The sequence below is a fragment of the Azolla caroliniana genome, unplaced genomic scaffold (genome assembly GCF_043228905.1).
Source record: "Azolla caroliniana isolate FFs.n. ecotype wild unplaced genomic scaffold, voAzoCaro1.0.p SCAF_2, whole genome shotgun sequence".
Classification (NCBI taxonomy): domain Eukaryota; kingdom Viridiplantae; phylum Streptophyta; class Polypodiopsida; order Salviniales; family Salviniaceae; genus Azolla; species Azolla caroliniana.
In genome coordinates, this window is record NW_028230437.1 from 5502163 (window position 1) to 5525582 (window position 23420).

Here is a 23420-nt window from a genome sequence, read left to right on the forward strand (position 1 = left end):
CTTCTTCCTAGGAGATTCCCACCAACCTCTCTATTTTTGCTCTTGTTTCTCAAATGCTAGTTATTTTGATGGAAACCCCATATTTGAGGATGTCTTGGATGTTTTCCCACTAGAATTTTGATATTTTGAAGAATGGTAGAGAAACATCTTGGAGAAGGATTTGTGTTGTTTGGTAGATGTATTTATTTTAAAGAGTAAATAATTGATCCAGAGGATTAATGTTCAGGTTTTTCTGATTAGTTGTTTGATAAAGTAATTGGTCCCTTTGTTGAAGTGTAAGTTTAGTTCTGTTATTCTCATTGTTTGTAGTTGACAAGTTGTGCAATGAAATGGTTGTTTGAACATTTGAAGGGACAGAAGAATGGGTCCCATGCTTGAGGATTGAATTTGTTAGTGATCTCTTTATTAGTTGTGGCTCTTTGGTGAATGTTTGTCAACCCATTTGAAGAAGTAGAAGGGATGGGTTCCATTATTATCCTTGTCAGTTTTCACATTGGTTTGGTTTGGTTTGGCTTGATGCATGGCTTCAATTAGCTCTTATGTATACTCTATTTTTCTTCACATCAGTGCAAAATGGAGTGTGTTGAACTATTCCCAGGTTTTGTTCTTCCATTTTCCTAGTAATTTTGGATTGATGTTTGGAAGGATGGATCCAAGGAGTCGTAAGTAAAGCCTTTTCCTAATGGACTCCCTATTGACCTTATCCTAATTGCAGCATGTTCATTATTGATATGTGTGTTTCGCCATTCATCATGTCTCTATTCTTCGTTTGATTTACGTTGTCTGTGCAATTTTCCATTTACCAACATCGCCTTATTATTATTCTTATTATTATTGGGTCTATCATTGAATCTCTCACAAGTTGATTGTGGTTATGAGTCATGACTATTGAAGGTTTCCCCTATTTGAAGTTCCAACATAAGTTGAGATGGAATTGTTCTCTTATTTGGCTCCATTGGTTCAAGAGAAATGCATATGTGAATGTGGTTTGAGAGGGTGAAGAAGTGGATCCAACATCGAAACAAGGTGCATAGTTCCCTCTCGCAAGCAGATTTTTTTAGGGATCTTAATAGATGCTCGTGTCGGAAGCATGTTCTTAAGTACCCATTCATTCTTGCAATGAGTTCTTTTTTAACCCATTCCTTTTGAGTTTGGACCATTTTGTGATAATTAATTATGTAAATTGTGTCCATGATCGATGTACATGAATTTGGCATTTCTCTAAAAATATTGTGTACTTAGCCCTCTCTTTATCTTGGATCCTTAGGCAACATGTAACCTACATGATTCCATCAACTCTTAAAATTCCAAGACCGTCAAGGCACATCCAATACCACAAAGAAATCAATCATGACTAGCCTCTCACTTTTCCATAAAAAATCAAACCTAAAAATCTATTATATCTAAAACTTTCCATAAAGAATTACATGTGTGCTTTTTGGCCCTTTTGTGTATTTACTGGGCTCTTCATCTTCACAAGTACACATTCTTAAGAACAAATATATTTGCACACACATATACCTTGTTACTTCAATAGTAGTTGGAAAAGTTATGATGAAATGAGAATCAAGGAAGAATATATTGTAAGTGGAAGGGAGCACACAAGGGAAAATTAGAATAGCCGACGTGTATTGAAAGATGATTTCCTAGAATGCACTTGACTCTGAGTACTCCATGTTGTCTATATAGACAAGTACCCTCCCCATGCTAAAAAAGCCCCTTGGTAAAGAAGTCCTAGAGAGCTAAGAAGACTTCTGAAACATAGGGTAGGGAAACACAACACTTATTGTTGGATATCCGAAATTAGGTCCAAACTATTTTGGTGTGGCTCCTTCGTAACAACAATAGAGAGATTTGTAGAAAGAAAGAAAGATATATTAACGTCTTCTAAGTCCAAAATTGGCCATTTATCCCTATGGTAGACATCTCTGACATGTCTGGAGAAGCATCAATCGAGGGAGATATTCTTCGCAAATGTTCAAAGAATAAAACCACCACCTGTAGTACTAAGTAAGTACTAACAATTGGCAACGGTTCGGTTTGAGAGTGTCAAAACCGAACCGTTTAAAAAATGTGAATCTTGAACTAAAGTGAACCGTTTAAACCGTTAAGACGTGGTTTGAACCGTTGCTGACTGTTAGTAAATACCATAACATTGCTTGAGAGGAGGAGGAGGGGTAATGCTTGTAAATAATTAAAAGAAGAAGAAGAAGAAGCAACCAAAGGAGGGGTAGTCTCCCCTAATTAATAAAACAGCCAATTTCAGCAAATTTCTGTCTGTTTTGATGCTCCCCCCTAAATATAGTTAAAGATGGCTGTTTTTAGTTGTATTTGCAGTGTTAGTTTTCTTACCAGAAGAAGAAAGAATGAAGAAGAAGAAGAAGAATTTCTTCTTCTTCTTCTTCTTCTTCTTCTTCTTTGTTTCCACACCTATGATGATGAATATAATGAAGAAACAGGGCATCAAAGTAACATAGCCATGATTTTTTCTTCTCCCATTATTTACGGTTGCAATGAACAGTCTCATTAGTTAGTAGGCCCTTCTCTGAGTTTGGGTTTGGGGACCCCCCCTCTCTTTCGTTCTTCTTCCTACTCTTCATTAATAACAAGTAAAAGAAGAAGAAGAAGAAGTAGAAAGAAAGACTCAAAAGTCTTATTGCAACAAACATATTCACATATATACTTTTTTCTTTAGATCATATATATATATATGTATGTATATATGCACACACACACACACACACACACACACACAATGGTAGCTTCTCGTAAATTTTCTTATGTTCCATTCATTCTTCTCTTGTAAATAAATGCTGGAGAAAAACCATGCAGTTCTTGAAGCTTGGATCCAAACAAGACTTCTTTTACTGTGATGGAGATATCAACATGTAAGTATTTCTTCCTTTCTCTTCTTATTGCTTCATTTATTTTGGTGTTTTATGAAGATAGATTCTTTGTACTTACGTATGTATGCATTATATATTGTCAAAGTATTTGCATCTCTCATTATGTATGCGTTGGGGAGAAACGTTTCTCCTTAGGATTCATTATTTGTTGGGTAAATGGTGATCAATTGTCTTGCTCTTTGAGTAGTGATTTTGCTTTCCTTAAAATTCATACACTATTGGGTCATTTCTCTATTGGAAAGAATTTTTGTCCTTCTGTAATTGGCGGAGTTTTCTGTTCCTTAGTATTTTCTATTGGGAAATGCAATTTATTCATTGTGTTGTTTTCTGAGGAGAGTTTCTCTTACTTCTGCTATTACTATTGTCTATTAGAAAATATTATAACTCCCTGTTCTGTTTTCGGATTTTGTAGAGCTGTGGATAGTGAGCTTCCTAGTGATGTCGTGTTTGTTGTGGAAGGGAAGAGGTTTCATCTACATAAGGTATGTCCTTCACAGTAACATCATATGATATATTTAATTCATTATTAACCCTCATTTTTTTTATAACAGAACCTTTTTATAACATCACATGACTTCTTATGCATGTTTTTTATGATGAAGCTCAATTACCTAATTTCTTTCTTTCTTTTTGTATGTATCTATGAACCTTCATGATGAATCTCAAGCTTGTTTATTTAATGTATGTTGTACTATTTATCATGTATTCTAATGTTTATATCCATGAGAATATAAGGAATTCCTTGACATAAGATACATTAACATGTTCTCGTGTCTTACTATTTGTGGTGCAATGTGCAATCATAACTCTTAGAAATATGCAACGAGTGTATAGTAATGGATTTTTGACTTATTTGTTTCTTTTTTATCAGTCATGTTGAATCTCACGTATGTATACCGATCATGTATGCATACATTGTGTTTGGAATAATGTATATAACATATTGCATAGTAAATTACAGGACATTAGACTTTATTGTTGAAGTGAGTTTATTTAGCTCAACTAATCTAGTTTTTTTTTCTTCACTTCCAGTACCCTTTGCTGACAAAATGTGGCTATCTTCAGAGCTTGGCAACGCAAAAGAATATAAATAATGAAATAAGCATCGAGGACATCCCCGGTGGCTATAAATCTTTTGAGCTCTGTGCCAAGTTTTGCTATGGAATTGTGATAACCCTACATGCATTCAATGTGATGGCTGTGCGTTGTGCATCTGAGTATCTTCAGATGACAGAATCTTTAGAAAAAGGAAATCTTGGGTACAAAATAGAAATGTTTTTGAACTCAATTGTGTTTCAGAGTTGGAAGGACTGTATGATTAGCCTACAGTGTACGACGTCCCTACAGCCTTGGGCCGAAGATCTAAACCTAGTTAATGGATGCATCAATTCGATAACTTTTAAAGCATGTATGGATCATTCTACATCACCATCAAATAAGACAAATGATTCACTCTTTGATGACTTTACTTCTCATTGGAATGACATGCAAGTGATTGAGAATCATGGTGATTCTAAAGATTGGTGGATGAAAGATGTTTGTGAGCTGGATATCGATCTTTTTCAGCGAGTATTGTTAGCTATTAAATCTACAGGTAGAATGACTTCTGAACTAATTGGGAAATCTCTTAGAATATATGCATATAGGTGGCTCCCAGGTCTATCTCGCAATCAAAACTTGATGGAAACAATACAACGAGGTATTCAAGGTGCTTGTGATGATTCTCTTGAGACTTTGACAAAGCACAAGCTTTTATTAGAGACTATAGTTGGTCTCCTGCCCTCCGAAAAGGGCTCAACCTCATGTAGCTTTCTATTAAAACTACTTAAGGCTGCAAATTTATTGTTTGTTACACCATCCACAAAAATGGAACTTGTGAGAAGGATAGGTATGCAGTTGGAAGAAGCATCTTTGAATGATTTATTCATTCCTTCACTATCTTATGCCAGTGATTCTTTGTATGATGTGGAGCTGGTTCAGTGTATTGTGGAACATTATGTGATGCATTTAAACTCTCCATTGAGTCCATACAATAGATGTATGACTCCATCAGGTGAGCATTTCGATTTGTTTGATAAGGAAAGTTCCAAATGTGTGATGCACGGATCTGAGCTGAGAGTCGCAAAGCTTATCGATGGATATCTGGCTGAAATAGCACGGGATTCGAACCTGGTGCTGGAAACGTTCATCGCACTTGCTGAACTGATCCCTGATTCAGCAAGGCCAATGCATGACGACCTCTACGGTGCAATCGATATCTACTTGAAGGTTAGACAATATTCCTGATAAGTTATTTGTTCATTGACATGATGATGCCCAAAATGTTGATCAAATGATGTATATAAATATGTATGTAATGTAGATGTAGGTCTAACCTGATATAAAATGATAAATTGTTTGTCTAATGTAAGGTAGAACATCCGTTTCCTGATCTGAATCTGATGTTATATAAACATATCACTAAGGGTTTATAAACTAGTATATCTAACGGTATATAAAATGGTGTACCTAATATTTATAATGATATATAAAATGATGTATCCAATGGTATATAAATGTTATATCTAATGGTATCCAATTTTAATGTTCATCTGATAGTATATTACACAATATATCTAATGTATCCAATAGTATATAAAATATATCTAAGTTTAATGTTTATCTGATGATATATACACAATGATATACAACTGTTGATGGTCTATTCTCAGGAGCATCCAGGGATGACAAAAAATGAGAAGAAGAAGCTATGCAGGCTGATGGATTGCAAGAAGTTATCCATCAATGCTTGTATGCATGCTGCACAAAATGATCGTCTCCCACTCAGAGTAGTCGTCCAAGTTCTGTTCTTTGAGCAAGCAAGGACTGCCATGACACGCAGAGGGTACAATTCGAGGCATAATCATCATCATCTCCCAGGCAATAATATTATGGCCCTCATGCCTCCACCTCATGTATTGCATTGTAATCATGATGATGAGGATGATGATGATGATGATGATGATGATGATGAGAGGCCATTGGAACCTTCCAGAACCTCAATTGAGAAAGATTGGCAAAAAGATTTCAGAACATTGAAAGGGGACATGGACCTTACAAAGAACAGCATTACACGTGGGGAGGGGACTAGGAACCATGTGCATATGCACATGCACATGCTGAAACCATCAAGGACAAGGCACCTTTTCTTCTCTCCAAAGAAAGTCTTGAGAAAGATATGGGCATCAGTAAGCCAAACATCCGCAAGCAAAGTGGATATTATGATGTCAAGTGAGATGAGTTCAGGGAGCTCAGTCGGAAGTAGCCATTCAGTAGCTTCGAATGAGTGATGATATGTATGTCTTGTGATGCAATTGTATATTAGTTTTGTGCATTAAAACTACATGTTTGGACATTTTGTAGCACACAATTTAATAGAGCAGGGGACACAAGTCTCTTACCTTTGTATTTGTATAGTTAATATAATAAATGGTGTTCTACTCAAAATGGAGAGCATGTTGTGTCTTGGGATCTTGGAACTGAGATACGTATATTTGAGGGTTATTTGTGAAAATATCTCTCTTTATTTGAGGGTTGTGGCTAAGTTTTATGACTCAAGTTTTTGTGAGTATACCTTAAACTTTCTGCTGAAATCGATTTACATGAGCTTCTCTGCATATTTCTTTGTATAGCCCTATTGCTGGCCACCATGACTAGTGTGCTCCCCAATTGCATGAATTTCACATCTCGGCTGTGCTGTAGATTCCATGAACATTCTGTGTCCTCGCATTGGAACCGTTATCTACACTTCTTGGACTGAATCGTGCGATGCTAATGATCTATCTTAGTAGCATTCTTAAGGTCAAGTAATGTATCAAACTGGTTTCCTTTTTGCAGCCCCCCAGATATATGAGGTTAAGTATCGAGGAAAGAAAAGGTTCATACATCTCAAGCAAGATTCCAAAAATCTTAGAGGTCTATGAACTGAAATTTTGAACGAAAAGTGAACGTGCAAATTTTCTTGGTTAGCAACATGGCTGCTATTACTAGTGTTTCTGTCTGTTTTGTTTTCCTTCCTGGCATCTTGTCCCCAGGAAAGAAGAGATGTATATGTCTGAAGCAGAACTTCAAAAACCGATGGTGCTGGTGCTGTGGTATAAAGATGCTGAGGCAGCACCAAAGTCTCCTATTTTTCTTGTTTTATGGGGGCCATTGGTGTCAGCTTTTAGGCCATTCTGTTGATTTCTAAAATGCTACGGATATTCTTATACTAAGAAAGTAATTCTAATGGAAAAATGAGGTGAAAGATTCGAAATGATGCCATCAATATCAGAGCTTTTTTTCATCAGTGTAATGCATTATAACTTTTAGTATGGATTTAGGAAAGTATAGAAAATTAACTCGTACAAGCACAATAGTGAATAATAATACAAAAGTAGTTTCTGTTAAATTTGTTGCCGGAAAATAAATACATATTCCTTCATTATAGTGTCTCTACAACTTTATTTCTTAGGTTATCTAGTATTCTGCGTCGATGTTTACTATTGGAGGAAAGCTTGTATATTGACATTTAATCTTACAAATTCCATAATCAAAGTGATTGAAATTATTAGAACCAGAAAGATTAAAGATGCACGTACCAGTATTAATCACCGTTCAAACTACTTTATGCAATCAATTTCTAACTTCATATTACTCCAAGCATTTAGAATCCGACTCTTGTTCAAGAAAATTATGCTCGTTCGCTCTTTAGAATAACATTTCCGAAGAGTGAGGAAAGCATGAAGCAACCAGTCAGGTATATAATGAGATCTCTTTCTAGGTCATCACAACAGGTTCCAAAAGTCACGTTTTAATGCTTGGGAGGCATTGTGAGGTTTCTCAAATGTACCATATATATAACACCACCCCATGGATTAGTAAGATGCACATAAATTCAACAAGTGTACAAAAATGCAGCCGAAGTTACAAAGATTCATAAATCCCTGAAGAAAATACATTAACCATACCATGGTTTCTTTTTATGTAGTATTAATATTCAAATCCAACATGAGTAGATGGGCCTCTGAATATATATATCCAAAATCAGAGTTATTTAGTTCCATCCTTGCTTCAGAAAAATAAAGTATTATACATATATATAAAGTTAATGTGGTCAGCATATCTCTTAGAGAACACTTTTTAACATACAAACACTTAATTTGGGTGCAAGATTGCTCAAAGTTCAAACTACACACAGACAAACACATCTCCATGTCCAGCTCCACTGCGTACACACTGCATGACATTTGATGTATACATTTTTCCCCTTCTTGCTTGCACAGAGGAAAGGTGGAACTTTATTTTGAGTGAGATCATTCCTGCATTTTGTGCAGGTTATAAGGCAGACTAATAACAAGATAATCATATAATCGTTATACTGGATATGAGACCATAATAGAATCAATCAGTTCTTGAAGAGGTGCAAGCTCTTTCTTGTCAATCAGCCCAAATTCCTGTCAAAACATTTAGTATTCGTCCATATCAAAAACATGGGTGAAATATTCTTATCATATTTTTTTACTTCACCAAAGCTTAAAGAAGTTGTTGCATACATATGTGTAAAGAATGAAGTGTTTGAAACATGTGTTGAGATGCGCTTCCTCCTTGAGGTTCACAATTTTCTGAAAATGTGAATGATATATGTGTGCATACACACGAAATAATCTCTTGAAGATTATCTTAACAACATCCTTGAAATTCGGAGGGAAAGGAGCACCTATATCGATCAATAAAAAACAACATTCATCTCTTGTAGAGAATTAGACTACTTCAACATCTCTACACATGCCAAAGTGACATATATATAAGACCAGAAAATGTTACAATCATAATGTCAGGAGATCTCTCCATAGAAAAAGAAAACTTGAAATAAATTGTATCTACTTCTTTAAGAACGTTATAACAGAGACATTTCACATGTACCTACCTAACCGTTGCGGGAATATGGACTCGTCATCTAGCTGCCCCTCTATCCAATTCATCAAAAATTCAACATATTTTGGAGCAGATACTTCTATTGGCTTCTTGATTTGTACGCCATCAGCCCACCTATATTCATACCTGGGAAAAAGAGGGGAAAAAAAAGTTAACTTGAGATTGTTCTCACATAATCCCTTGCTTTGAAGAGTCTTACATACTTAGGCCCTGCAGACATTGTGGGGCAATTCTCGGCTGTACAAAATTCTGAAAGTGTCCCATAAAGTAAATTGACCTGATTGAAGAAATCAACAGCTGCAGATCCAGGATCAAAGACATGATTCAGATATTTTTACTTGTACTTTGTCAGCATTATACAAAAGTCCCTCTTCCAAAGTAAACTGTACACAGATTTATCTTACTATGTGGCTGATGCCCATATCCGAGTTTATATTACTTGTATAACAGCTTGCTTTCTTGCTCTTCCAAGGAGAACAAAACCCATCTTGTGATGCATTATGTGAGAATGATGTCAACACTCCAACAAGGGAATAGCAGTTACAAGTTCTTAAAAGAACAGTTGATATATTAAGTATTAGTACATATTCCCTGCTTGGCTTCTGCAGAAACTACATAAAAGAGATGGGAAAGCTCAATGCCTAATTATTGAAGTATAAGAACATCTGAACAAAGAGTGCTATCCTATTTCATCTTCCAATAAGGAATGGGAAGTTAAAGTCAACATACTAAGATTCTATTTCTACGCTGGATTTGGGTGGGATTGCGACTCAGACAGGTACATTGCTTATCTCCCCAAGACCCCTTCTTACCATATGCATGAAAGATATCCAAACTTCAAGCATTTCTTAATTTCCTAAAAGTGAAGAGTGAAAATGAAACTCCATTTCTGTTGTTCTCAAAGACGAGACAACAGTTAAGATGTAATCTCTTGTTTGGTCTTGGTAATATTTATTTTATTTTCATTTGTTGTTCTCAAAGATGAGACAACACTTAAGATGTAATCTCTTGTTTGGTCTTATAGGCCATTTTGGCCTCTTGAAAGACGTTATTATATCTTTCTTTCTTTCTGCTTCACTCACTTCAGAAACCTCTCCATTCTGGATCAACCTATGCTAGAGATCTTTCAAAGACAAAAATTACAATATATCTGACTTGAGAATCTTACATGTGCCGATAACAAGATTCTTTAGTCTGTTTTTATCTTATTTACTTCTTCTTTTTTGTTTGTTTACTTAAAGACAAGACAGCACTTAAAATGTGGTCTCTTGTTTGGTCTTATAGTCCATTTTGGCCTCTTAAAAGACATTAGTATTTCTTTCTTTCTTTCTGCATGCAGAACTGTGAGATCTGATGAGCATGTTCTTGGTGATTGGAAAAACGAAAAAAGCAAACTAATACCACTCAGGTAAAAATGCTTATATTGAATCCTCTTGTATGCTGGCATTTCTATGGACAAGGTGATGGGCATCAGCAAGGAAGCTCACAATAAGACAGGTTCTTATCTTCATACACTAATGTCTCACATCTAATTATTATCATCAAGTTTCTTCCCCTTTTTCCCACAAAGCATAAATTGGAGTTCAAATGAACTCGTGTGCTTGGTGTTTGAAAAAATTAACAAAGCACTTAGCTATAACCAAGCAGATAAATAGCACTTCAATGAACAATGTTATGAATATCAGTTAAGAAGCTCACTTAAGACAGCAGTGTTCTAAATTGTTTTCAGGTTCCATAGGCTACAGATCACTTGTTGTATCTCTCTGCTCTATGCACCGCACTCAGCTAACTTATCCATAGAGTTCTAATCACTACACTGATTAGATCTTCTCATCAGTTACCTTGTCTCTTCCACAATCATCACATCTGTGTCCTTATGATAGCCGTAATACTCCACTGCATCACTATGAGAAAGTGGTTCACACATTTGGTTCGGCAACCTTTTTCTTCATTTCTTGCCATTCACCAGGAAAAGAACATCCTCATGAATTTAGCTAATCAATAAGGAGAATCAAGCTGAGATGATAATTTTTAGAAAGAAATATTTGCCCCAAAGGTCACAAATGAAGCTCACCATGTCCCACCTATGTCTTTTTTTATCACCTATGAAAAAGTTAAATATGCATTATGGTGCCAGGATATACTCTGATTTGGACAACGTTTAAGGTTGATAGATCCAAGAGTTTCCTGATTGAATCACACAAAGTTTTTGTTGGCCTTCCTTAGCACATAAGGCTACACCTATAGTGAGACATGCTACGAAAAAGATTATGATGGAGAAAACCAAAAGTGACACTAACAACGAGCTAGCTTTAAAGCACTCAGTGAGAATAATAGATTGCTTTTGGATATTGCAAGAATTGGGAAATTAAGAGAGGGAATACAGAGTACTTACTACAAAGATGAAAAGAAGTTTCTCAGTTGCTTTCATTGTAGGAGAAAAAAATTGTCCCTACTTATCATATTCTGTTTTTTTTTGTTTTTCCTTTATGTGTTTCCGACAAGGACTAACTTCATCCAACAATAGATATGAGGAAGTCTTTGTAAAACTGTACCATCACTTACCTACAAAAAATATATGAGAGTATACAAACTTACTATTCACGGCAAGCCATTCATACATATCTTCACCAGGAGGAAGCCGAACAGCCTCCCGTAAGTTTCCACTACCTAGGGTTGCATCAATATGTCTCCGTAGTTGTGCACCCTAGAAAAGCACAGAAGGTATTCCGGCATGTTTACATACAAAACCCATTCGAAAAAAATCATAAATCAGTCTAAAAGGTTCTGAAAGCATACCTTGCTTCCTGATGGAGTACTTTTTTTTGGGCGAAATGTCCGTTGATTGTTCCTGTATCATTCAATGAAATGGTGATCTTAAAGTCAAATTGACTCAACTGATTGTTGAAATAGAGAAAACAGGATACAAATAAATTGAAGTTGGGAATGCAATCATAACTCTCTAATTCTCAACAATCAGCCATGCACTTGTTGTGAGAAAACTGTTATGAACGGCAGTAAGGTGCCGAAGTGGCTAGTAACAGCAGAAAAATAAACTTAAATAAGAACTATATGTTGGGAATAAAGGGCCATCGTGCCTTTTATTAGTGCATGAGTGTGAACGCACTCGTAGCACACTTTTGAGTTGTATATACATAATATCTAAAAACCAAAAAAGAGGTACACTCTTTGTACCCAAGACAACGTGCATCTCTGTCTCTCACTCAGACTCTCTCTATTGGGAATAAAGGGCCACCGTGCCTTTTATTAGTGCACGAGTGTGAACGCACTCGTAGCACACTTTTGAGTTGTATATACATAATATCTAAAAACCAAAAAAGAGGTACACTCTTTTGTACCCAAGACAGCGTGCATCTCTCTCTCTCACTCAAACTCTCTCCCTCTTTGTTTTTGACCTAAACCCTAATCCTCGTGCTGCCTTCAAACTGGTATCAGAGCCAAGGTTTAGGGTTTTATGCAGAGAAAAGTTTAGGGTTTTCTGCAGAGCAGAGTTTAGGGTTTCTGCAGAGCAGGTCATGTTTTCTGCAGTGCAGGTTTGGTCCTTCGTTTGGGCTAAAATCATGACTAGCAGCAGTGAAAGTAGCCACCTTATGCACATCAAGAAGCTTGAGGGTGCACATAACTTTGCGGTTTGGAAAAAGCAGTGCTACAACATCCTGCTACAAAAGAAGCATGCAAAGCCTATAAAAGTCAAAGGGGTAAAGCCTATAGATATGGACGAAGATGATTGACAAGAGTTGAATGAGCTTGTACGCTCGACTATTGAGTTGTCGATTTCTGATGCCTTGCTTTTTAATATTGAAGGTTTGGACTCTGCCTATTCTATATGGATTAGACTAGAGGAACTGTATGCCCAAAAGACGGCAGCTAGCAAAGTTTATTGGCTTAAGAAACTTATGGATTTACGTATAACAGAGGGTACACCCATGTCAACTCACCTGAGTGAGTTCAATTCCATTTTCAGCCAGTTGATTGCATTGAAATTCATCATTGATGATGAGTTTAAGGCCACGTTTTTACTTTGCACCTTGCCAGAAAGTTGGGATACTTTCAGGACTGCTATGAGCAATTCAAATGCGATGCTTCTTTATGCCGATGTAGAGAGTTCTCTACTCATGGAAGAGATGAGTCAGCAAAATAATGCATCCAATAAGTTCTCTAGTGCGTTGCATATGAGGGGTAGGTCACAACAAAGAGACAAATCTGATAGTTATGGCCGTAGTAAATCACGTGGTAAAGATGTAGAATGCCATCACTGTGGCAAAAAGGGTCACTTTAAACGTGATTGTTTCAAATGGAAGAAAGAGAAAGGAAAGGGCAAGAAGATAGATGATTTCATAGAAGAAAAGAGAGACATTCAACCGAGGAAAGGCAATACTAAAAGTGAAGAGGTGAATGTAGTCACTCATGATAGTGATAGTGGAAATGATGTACTCTTTGTTTCATCATGCCATAGAGAACATGCTTTACTTGCAGATACGGATGGTGACATGCACACTTGGATACTCGATTCCGGTGCTTCTTTTCACGTCACCCCTCATCGTGAGTGGTTTTCAGATTACATAGGGGGTCGACATGGTGTTGTCCATCTTGGGGACAACTATGCATGTGAAATTGCAGGTATTGGCACTGTGCAATTACAGTCTCAGCATGGTTCGGCTTTCACACTTCAGCATGTACGGCATGTACCTCAGCTCAAGAAGAGCTTGATTAGCACAGGACAGCTAGATGATGATGGATTTCACACAACCTTTGGTGATGGGAAATGGAAGATTTGTAAGGGATCTAGAGTTATTGCCAAGGGTAGTAAAAGTGATACTTTGTATCCTCTCCATGTATCTAGTGTGAGTGACCATGTTGCCATAATCGAGCAGCCTAGTGTTTCTTTGTGGCATGGCCGGTTGGGACACATGAGTGAAACTGGTATGAAAGTACTTTCTCGTTTGGGTTACTTGCCGTGTCTTTGTTATGCTGATTTTGAACATTGTGATCATTGCATTTATGGTAAAAATGTACAAACATCTCATAAAAAGTCTCTTTTGCTGAAGTCGTCCCCGCTTGAGTTAGTACATTCAGATGTATGTTAGATGCCAGGGCTATCATTAGGGGGAAAGAAATACTTAGTCACTTTTGTCGATGATGCTACACGGAAGGTATGGGTTTACCCTATTCGTAGCAAGGATGAAGTGCTCGACAAATTTCGAACATTTTTGGCATTAGTTGAGAATCAAATTGATAAGACACTTAAGTGTCTTCACTCTGACAATGGTGGGGAATATGTGTCCAAGGCTTTTCAAGCATTTTGTGACAGCAAAGGGATAAAGAGGGAACTCACTGCCCCTTATAATCCACCCCAAAATGGAGTTGCAGAGCGTATGAATCGGACTATTCAAGATAAGGTCCGTACTATGCTGTCTCATGCTGCGTTACCCCATGGTTTTTGGGCAGAGGCTGTTATGACAGCTGTTCACTTGATTAATCGGTCACCTAACAGGTCTTTGGGAGGGGGAATACCCCAAGAAGCGTGGTCGGGCAAGCCACCTTCATATGCTCACTTGAGAGTGTTTGGCTGTAAGGCTTTTGTGCATATTCGTAAAGAAGAACGCAACAAACTTGAGCCAAAGTCCTGCAAATGTATTTTCCTAGGATATGGTGATGAGGGTGAAATGGGGTATAGATTGTGGGATCCCGAGAAAAGAAAAATAGTACGCAGCAATGATGTTATCTTCCGGGAAAATCGCATGCATAAACAACCTGAAAAGGCTGAGGAAGTATGTAGGGTTGTATTCCGAGAAGAAATACCTTTTAGACAGGAAAATGTGCCCACTGTACAGCAGCAAACACCTGCTGTAAACTTACCTGCAAATGCAGAAAATGAGGTTGGAAATGATCAACCAGCCTTTGCCAATAATGATGAGCCACCAAATGTGCAGGAATGCCTAGAACAGCAAGCTGTTAATGCTGATTTGCAGGCTGGAATGCCTGGACAGCAAGTTGAAAATGATGATTTGCAAGCTCAACAGCTACCAAACAATGAGCATTGGGTTAGGAGATCGTCTAGAGTTACTAGACAGCCTGACAGATTTGTTCCTGATGCAAACAGTGTGGCTGATTATGTCATGGTAACTGATTGTGGCGAACTGACTTGCTTCAAGGAAGCAATGGACAGACAGGACAATAAGAAATGGTATAAAGCCATGTTGTCAGAGATGGAATCTCTTGAGAAAAATGACAGGCTGATTATGTCATGGTAACTGATTGTGGCGAACTGACTTGCTTCAAGGAAGCAATGGACAGACAGGACAATAAGAAATGGTATAAAGCCATGTTGTCAGAGATGGAATCTCTTGAGAAAAATGACACTTGGGATTTGGTGCAGTTGCCTAAAGGGCAGAAAACATTTCCATGCAAATGGGTTTATAAAATGACGGTCATTTCTGATTCCTCGCCAAAGTACAAAGCAAGGTTGGTTGCAAAAGGATACAAGCAGGAATATGGAGTTGATTTTGATGAGATCTTCTTGCCTGTAGTCAAGATGACTACATTAAGAATCATTTTGGGCTTAGTTGCAGCTGAAGATATGGAACTCATACAGATGGATGTGAAGACCGCCTTTTTACATGGCAATCTGCATGAAGACATATATATGCAGCAGCCTGAAGGTTTTGTGGCTAAAGGCAAAGAGAAGATGGTTTGTAAGCTCAAAAGGAGTTTGTATGGGTTGAAACAAGCACCAAGAGAATGGTATCATAAATTTGATGCATTTATGCAGTCTCAAGGTTTTCGTAGAAGTCAAGTGGACCACTGCTTGTACACCAAGAAGGCAGGAGATGGCAGCCTGATTATCTTGGTTTTGTATGTTGACGATATGTTGATTGCTGGCAAGGATGTTCATGCCTTGAATTCATTGAAGCAAATCCTTCATGGCAGCTTTGATATGAAGGATCTTGCTGATGCAAATCACATCCTTGGCATGCGAATACTCCAAAACCGGTCGAAAGGGGTACTTTTTCTATCTCAGCAGGAGTATATCTCTAAGGTTTTGCAGCGTTTCAATACGGAGGGGGGAAAAACAATTGGGGTTCCATTACCTCCATATTTGAAACTCAGTGCAGAAGACAGCCCTACATCTGATGATGAGAAGGCTGAAATGGCTAAGGTTCCATATGCTTCTGCCGTAACTTCATCCTCTTCAACCAAATCAGTTGCTGGCTCATCTAACACCGAGACTGAAGCTTGGCTAGATAAGGATTCTCGTGCCCATGCTTTCCTCATGTTTAATATTAAACCGAGCATCGCTCATCAATTTCAAGATACAGATGAAGAGATAGCCAATGAACTATGGACATCCATCAAAAAGAGGTACCATCAAGCTAAACATGCTCAAATGATAGCTATTGAGAACCAACTAGCTAATCTCAAGATTCATGACACTCCCAACATCATGGATCAAATAACACAATTTGTTACTCTCCAAAAGGAACTAGTTTCTTTGGGAAGCAAGTCAACTGAAGTTGAGTTTGTGCATCGTCTAATGATAAAGTTGCCTGAGTCATTCTCAGCATTTTGTGACACAATTTCTCTTCTTCCCAACACACCTGATATGAATACATTTCTTGGTATGCTACAAGATAGGGCAACAAGGAAGAAAAGTGCTCAAACTTCCAATGAGACGCTTCTACATGCGAAAAGTAAAGGCAAGTGGAAGCAAAATGGTAACTCCTACAACAAACTCAACCCAAGACCACCAAACAACCCAGCCTACAAGGAGCTTACCTGTCATTATTGTGGCCACAAAGGTCACATTCAGCCCGACTGTCAGAAAAAGAAAAGAGACGATGCCAGGAAATCTTCTTCTACTGAAAATCAACCTACACTGAAATCCAACTCAGCCCACTCAGCCCACTCAGCCAAAGAAACAATTTTCCTTGGCATTGAGGAACATACTTCACATTTGGCTGGACCAACTACCTCAACCATTGATGAGTGGCTAGTAGATAGTGGTGCCACTTCACACATGAACTATGACAAATCCATTTTGCATGATGTGAAGCCTAGCTCTTCCCAAATCTCTATAGGAGATGCCTCAAGCATTGAGGCTTCATGTGTGGGTAGTGTGTTTCTTGACAATTCTTCAAATGAAGAACCTGTCGTTCTTCAAGATGTGCTACATGTGCCTCTAATCTCTGCCAACCTACTTTCGGTCTACAAAATCGCTAAGCAAGGTTATGGAGTCTACTTTGATAGCTCAGTTTTGGAAGTGATTGACACCAACAGCCTACAAATTGTAGCTAGTGGCACATAAGAAGGGGGTTTATATCGCCTAAAAAGCTCCCATAGCCCCTTGGAAAAGTCCAAATCTCATCTTCTTCAAGGCTCTCATGCGTTGGTTGCACAAGAAGATCCCACGTTGTGGCATGCTAGGTTTGGTCATCTCAACTATGATTCTCTTCAAAAGCTCTCCTCTTCCCAACTAGTTGAGGGTCTTCCTATTTTCAAATCTCCCAATACCCCATGTGTTGCTTGTCTTCATGGCAAGCAACATCAAGAGCCTTTCCCTCATGAAGCCACTCACCGTTCAACATCTATCTTGGAGTTAGTGCACATGGATCTTTGTGGTCCCATGAAAACCACTACTCTTGGTGGTGTGCGCTACTTCATGCTTATAATTGATGATTTCTCCCGCAAGGTTTGGGTTTATTTTCTTGTAGAAAAATCCCAAGCCTTCACAAAATTTCAAGAATGCGTATCTCTCGTGGAGAATGAGACATCAAAGAAAGTTTGAAAGATCAAGTCGGACAATGGTGGAGAGTTTATCTCCCACGCTTTCCACCATTTTTGCTCTCAACGAGGCATTGCTCGCCAATTTTCTACACCTAGTACCCCTCAACAAAATGGAGTCGTGGAAAGGAAGAACCAGACAGTCCAAGAGATGGTTCGTACGATGCTATCTCAATCTGATCTTACTCTCTCGTTTTGGGGTGAAGCTGTCAACACAGCAGTCTACATCATCAACTGCTGCCCAACAAAAGCAGTTGTTGGAATGACGCTTGCAGAAGCATTTACAGGTGTAAAGCCCTCAATATCTCATTTTAAAGTCTTTGGTTGTGATGCTTATGTTCACATTTCAGATCATAAAAGGAAGAAATTTGAGTCCAAAACCAAGAAATGCAAATTTCTTGGTTACAACACAATCTAAAGCGTACAGGTTATGGGATTTAGAGTCAAAGTCCCTAGTCATCTCTGGGGATGTTCATTTTGTGGAGTCTCCACCAGATGACTCTAGGATTTCACCTGAGTTCATGGTTGAAATCCCAGCTCCTCCGGAATCTCCTATTTTAGACGAAGATGTTTCACCTTCAAGGCCCCTATCTCCTCCTACTCAATCTCTAACTTCGCCAACAATTCAATCCTCTCCCTCAACTCCATTTGTTTCCCCTCCCTCTACAAACCAACTTCTGCCACTTCCCAAGTGGCTTCAAGCCACCATTCGTGATTCTTAACTCTCCGATGCTAAACTTCTTGAGTATACATCTAGTTCTCGAACACGTAAGTCACAACGGCCTCTTCACTCATGCAACTTTGCCTTATTGTGCACTGTTGTGCAATCAAAAGAACCCACAGTAGCAAAAGAGGCCCTTGTTCTTCCAAAGTGGAAGCAACAATGGAAGTTGAACTTGATTCAATTGAGCGGAATCATACATGGGAGCTCGTCCCACGGCCTCAACATCGACAAGTCATTGGACTGAAATGGATTTTCAAGACCAAATACCATGCTGATGGTACTTTGGATAAGCACAAGGCACGTTTAGTGGCAAAAGGCTACTCACAAGTCGAAGGAGTGGATTACGAGGAAACTTTTGCTCCAACAGCAAGGTACACCTCTATCCGATGTGCGCTTGCACTTGCTGCTCACAACAAATGGCCCATTTTTCAAATGGATGTCAAGTCAGCCTTCCTTAACGGTGACTTGAAAGAGGAGGTTTATGTTGAACAGCCTCCAGGTTTTGAGATTTTAGAGCAGAAAAACATGGTCTACAGGTTACACAAAGCCTTGAATGGCTTAAAGCAAGCTCCCAAAGCTTGGCATGACAAAATTGATAGCTTCTTTCTCTCTCTTGGGTTTCAAAACTGTAATGCTGACAACAATCTCTATGTTTTTTCCCAAGATAATTTGTTATGCTTGATCATATTATATGTTGACGACCTTCTAATTACAGGGTCCCTTGCATCTAAAATCGAGGAGGTCAGCGCTGACCTCAAAACAACCTTTGAAATGATTGATCTAGGACTTCTCCATTATTTCATAGGTATGGAGGTCTATCAATCACATGGTGGTGGTACCTTTCTCAACCAACATAGGTATCTCAGGCAGCTCCTTGAGACCTATAGCATGTCAAATTGCAAGCCACTCTCCTGTCCAATGGATCCAAACTCAAAGCTATCTCGTGAAGACAATTCTCCCATATTTGAGGATATCACGAAATATATAAGGTTAATTGGGTCCCTTCTTCACTTAACTTATACAAGACCTGATTTGTCCTATAGCGTGAGTATTCTCAGCCAATTCTCAAGTGCTCCAAGACAAAGTCATTGGCAAGCAACTATTCGAGTTCTTCGGTATTTGGCCAACACACTCGACTATGGTCTGTCTTTTAGAGGCGGCATTGAGCTTGTTGGCTACTCAAATGCTGATTGGGCAGGTAATATTGATTCTAGAAGGTCCACATCTGGCTATTGTTTTATGTTAGGTTCAGGCTTGATTTCTTGGAAATCAAAGAAGCAAAACTCAGTTTCTACTTCATCGACGAAAGCTGAATACCGCGCCTACTTGGATACTTGTTGTGAGTTGCTATGGTTAATGCAATTGTTTTCTCACATTGGTGTTTTGCAAGACTCTCCTATTGCAGTTTTCACCGACAGCCAAAGTGCCCGTGCCTTGGCACATAGCTCAACATTTCATAGTAGAACAAAACAAATCGAAGTGCACTACCATTTTGTTCGTGAATTAGTAAAATCACAAGTCATCAACTTGGCATATTAGAAAATGTGGCCGATTTATTTACTAAGCCGCTTCCAAGGCAAGCCATTGATCAGCTCCTTGATCGACTCAATGTTGGACCGCCGTTTTGGAGCTGAGAGGTGTTGGAGGGTGGCAACTCCAAACCTGCACTCTCTTTCATCTTTATTATCTCTGTACTACATTCTCTCTCTTCCCAAATTTTTTTCTCTCTAGAATCTGCAATTCTTTAAATGCCTTCTCTCTCTAGAATATGCAATGCTTTAAATGCCTTTTGTCTCTTCCACTTTTTCCAAGATATTCCCTTTTTTTATTCCTAGTTTATTGTACCTGTTTGGTAGTACAAGAGTCTCTTAACTACCAAACAACCATTCCCAATTTTGTATAAATAGGCTTATACCAGCCTCTTTTGTAATGAGATTATTTTCTGCTGCTACTTACAAACAAGCACAACACTTTGGTTGTGTCTCTACTCTTTGCAACCATTTTTCTACTGCTGTCTAACAACCTTCTCACAGCTTGGCTGTGTCTATTTTGTTCTAACTCTTCCGCTACTGCTATTAATAGCACTTCTCACATTCCTCTCTACAGGAAGCGGAAAGAACAACATCAAACAATTTACACAAAGTTTAAGAGACATAGATTTAAAAATCACTCAGTCAATTAGTCGTATTAGAAAGCACTGTCCTCATTGGGACAACATTGCTAAATGAGAGCTTTCTCTTGAGGGAATATCAACAATGATTTCAATGCAAGACTTCCGACAATACCTAACTGGTGAAACTTAATTACACAAAAAATGCTTTATGGGAGGACTAAATCATCGTCAATAAACTCAGGATAGAGTGCAATGAAAATGTTATAATTTTTTCTTAAACTATAACAGTATAAATCAAGTTGATTTTGTTAACCTTATTAAACATTGTATAGATTTCTCAAATATTGAATTCTGTTATGTTTCCATTCATTTTCACATCATCAATTTATGGTTGGAGAAAGAAGTGGAGAAGGATAGTCTTAGCATTAGACTCTATGAACAAGTAATTGTGATAACACCAAAAAATATGATTATAATGCATTCACATGAAGCGTACAAGGGTTATAAAGTATTACTCGAGTATTACCCGATGGACAATTGCACCATAAATCTTCATTTTCCAATATATAATTACGATAAAACTGGTTTATAGGATTGCTTCCCCAATCCAGAAAGGAAGAAGTGTTTATTGGATTGGGAAAATGAACAAATTATCGTATAGAAACATGACATCTTAAGTTCCAATTACTTCACCAATCTAACACTTACTTGACTCTAGAGCTAAAACTATATATACCTTCATGAAGAGACAACATGAGCAGAAACTCCTGACATAGAAGAAAGAAAATCAAACTGAATTAAAGAAACATGTTTGATGAAAAAGAGGTCAAACATGCAAACATCCACAACAGGTACAAGCATCTTCATCTCTTGAATAACAAATCAAAAGCTGTAAAATGTAGACCTTCTGTTAATCCATCTACTACTACCCATAAAGTTGATAGATTAAAAACTCCAAAGAGTTTGCAATGTTTCCTCATAAATTTCATATACTTTCCTCAATTTACATAAATTTTGTGGTGTCATCTGGTATCTGTTGCATATTTTACTTTTCTCTCTTTCGTAGGAAGACCTACTTCTTGATGAAGGATTACTTCTTCATAGGTTTTCATTGCACATCATATCAAAGTTTCAAAATTTTCTGAAATCAGGAATACACTAGATGGAGGCATGACCACAGATCAGGCCGAGGTTTTCGAAAGGAATCTGAATACAGATTTTTGATAGATTGAGCTAATATAGCAGAAAGAAGGAGATGAGGATGCAATGAGATGATTTAATAGACCTCAAAAAAAATTTGAAATCAAATCGAAGGAGGAGGAGAAATCAAAGGAAATATTCTTCGAATTCAAAGGAACACACTTGTTATAAACCAAGAAAAGATTTTGTTAAGATTCAAAGAAGTTATTCATCGAAATCAGAAGAGAGAGAGAAAAAACAATAGCACGTATCGTGATCAGAAGAAGAGGAAGAAAATATTTTCAGAGTAGAGGAGAATAAAAGAAAAGAAACGAAGGAGGAAATATTTTTGATTCTCGAGAACCAGAAGAAAGACAAGAACGCGAAGCAGGTGCGTCCAAGAAGACCACGAAAGGTAGAAGTTATGGCCAGAAATCAGAGAGAGAGAGAGAGAGAGAGAGAAAGAGAGAGCTCGTGTACCTGCCCAGGCCGAAGAAATTCATGGCGCGAAACGGATGAGCGAAACGGAAGGGGATCACGAAACGGCCGAGCGATTCCTTCGTTTCGCAGCGCGCAGAGAGCGACTTTGCTTTCGTTGACACACAGAGACAGACAGACAGACAGAAAACACACACAGAGAGAGAGAGAGAGAGAGAGAGAGAAAGTGGAGATGGAGTTTTGTCTATTTCTGTCGATGCCCCCGTTCTGTTTCTCATAATTCCCCCCATGCCCTTCCACCAAGCTCTCTCTCTCTCTCTCTCTCTCTCTCTTTCTCTTTTATCGTAATTATCTTACCTAGTGGTAAGTCGTTTACACTAGTAACAATACATCTTGGGTTCAAACACACACGATTGTATTAATAACTGCGTGTGCAAAACACTACTCACAATGGGTTTCACAATGGACTATGGACACCCCGCTAACTAACTACATGGATAGGCGGAACTTGTTGCATTGCCAATAGGCAAGTCGAACACTCCAGTGAGCGAAAGAATTTCCGCTTGCTCCAATAAAGAAAATTGCCCCATTTGTACCCCCCCTCCCCCCCTTCAACTTTCGCAGATATGCTCTCACTCCATGCCTACCATCAAATGCAAAAGTGTTGCGCATATCCCAATTATGACGCAATCCCCAATACCTCGAAAATAGGAAAACGATCTCCATCTCTGATTTGGGGTCAACCTGTGTAACGTGTGCAAACGCCCACTGTGTAGGCATCAAATAACACCATGATAAAATTTGCCAAATTTGAGAAATGTGACCCCAAATTTCACAAGCAATCCGGACATTATATGAAACTATGAGTACTATCTTCCATTTGAATAGTACAAAAAAGCAATTGCCCGTTACTAGTCCACGTTTTTAGATCTACCATCATCCATGATCAGAGTTATGTATTTTCCATTATTCTTCAGCCTTAGATGATAGCAATGATACAAAAGATAAGTAGTCACTTGTAAAAACAATGTCTAACCCTGTAAACACCAATCAATCCACGGTTGCTATTTTGTTTGTAAAGATAAAGGACCTTGCATCAATGCAATATTTTTGAAGTTGTTGCCAGATAAACCCATAATTGGGTGGAATGCATAATAATTGTCATGCTTTGAGAACTCCAAAATTATTTGAGATTGAGCCTCAACTATATCTCCCACCTCTTTAACCCCCAAATGAAACAAACGATTAAACTAAGAGTGCATTCTCTCATTTCTAGGCCAACATAATAACTAAGAAGACAAAA

General features: G+C 38.1%; 2 protein-coding genes across 2 annotated transcripts; one reads left to right on the forward strand and one right to left on the reverse strand.

Annotated features, from left to right (window-relative positions):
* Positions 1-2749: 2749 nt before the first annotated feature.
* LOC147867209 (BTB/POZ domain-containing protein At1g67900-like) lies at positions 2750-6414 on the forward strand. Its single transcript, XM_087314991.1, has 4 exons — positions 2750-2888; positions 3319-3388; positions 3939-5174; positions 5618-6414. Exons 1-4 carry the CDS (start codon positions 2827-2829, stop codon positions 6233-6235), a joined length of 1986 nt encoding a protein of 661 aa, XP_087171117.1. The 5' UTR covers positions 2750-2826; the 3' UTR covers positions 6236-6414.
* A 1415-nt stretch (positions 6415-7829) lies between these two features.
* Positions 7830-22312, reverse strand: LOC147867210 (MOB kinase activator-like 1A). The gene is made up of 7 exons (XM_087314998.1): positions 22160-22312; positions 11661-11712; positions 11460-11568; positions 9065-9158; positions 8854-8987; positions 8480-8643; positions 7830-8380 (listed from the first exon to the last, which is right to left on the reverse strand). The coding sequence occupies exons 1-7, from the start codon at positions 22180-22182 to the stop codon at positions 8300-8302; spliced, it is 657 nt and encodes a 218-aa protein (XP_087171124.1). The 5' UTR covers positions 22183-22312; the 3' UTR covers positions 7830-8299.
* Positions 22313-23420: the final 1108 nt, after the last annotated feature.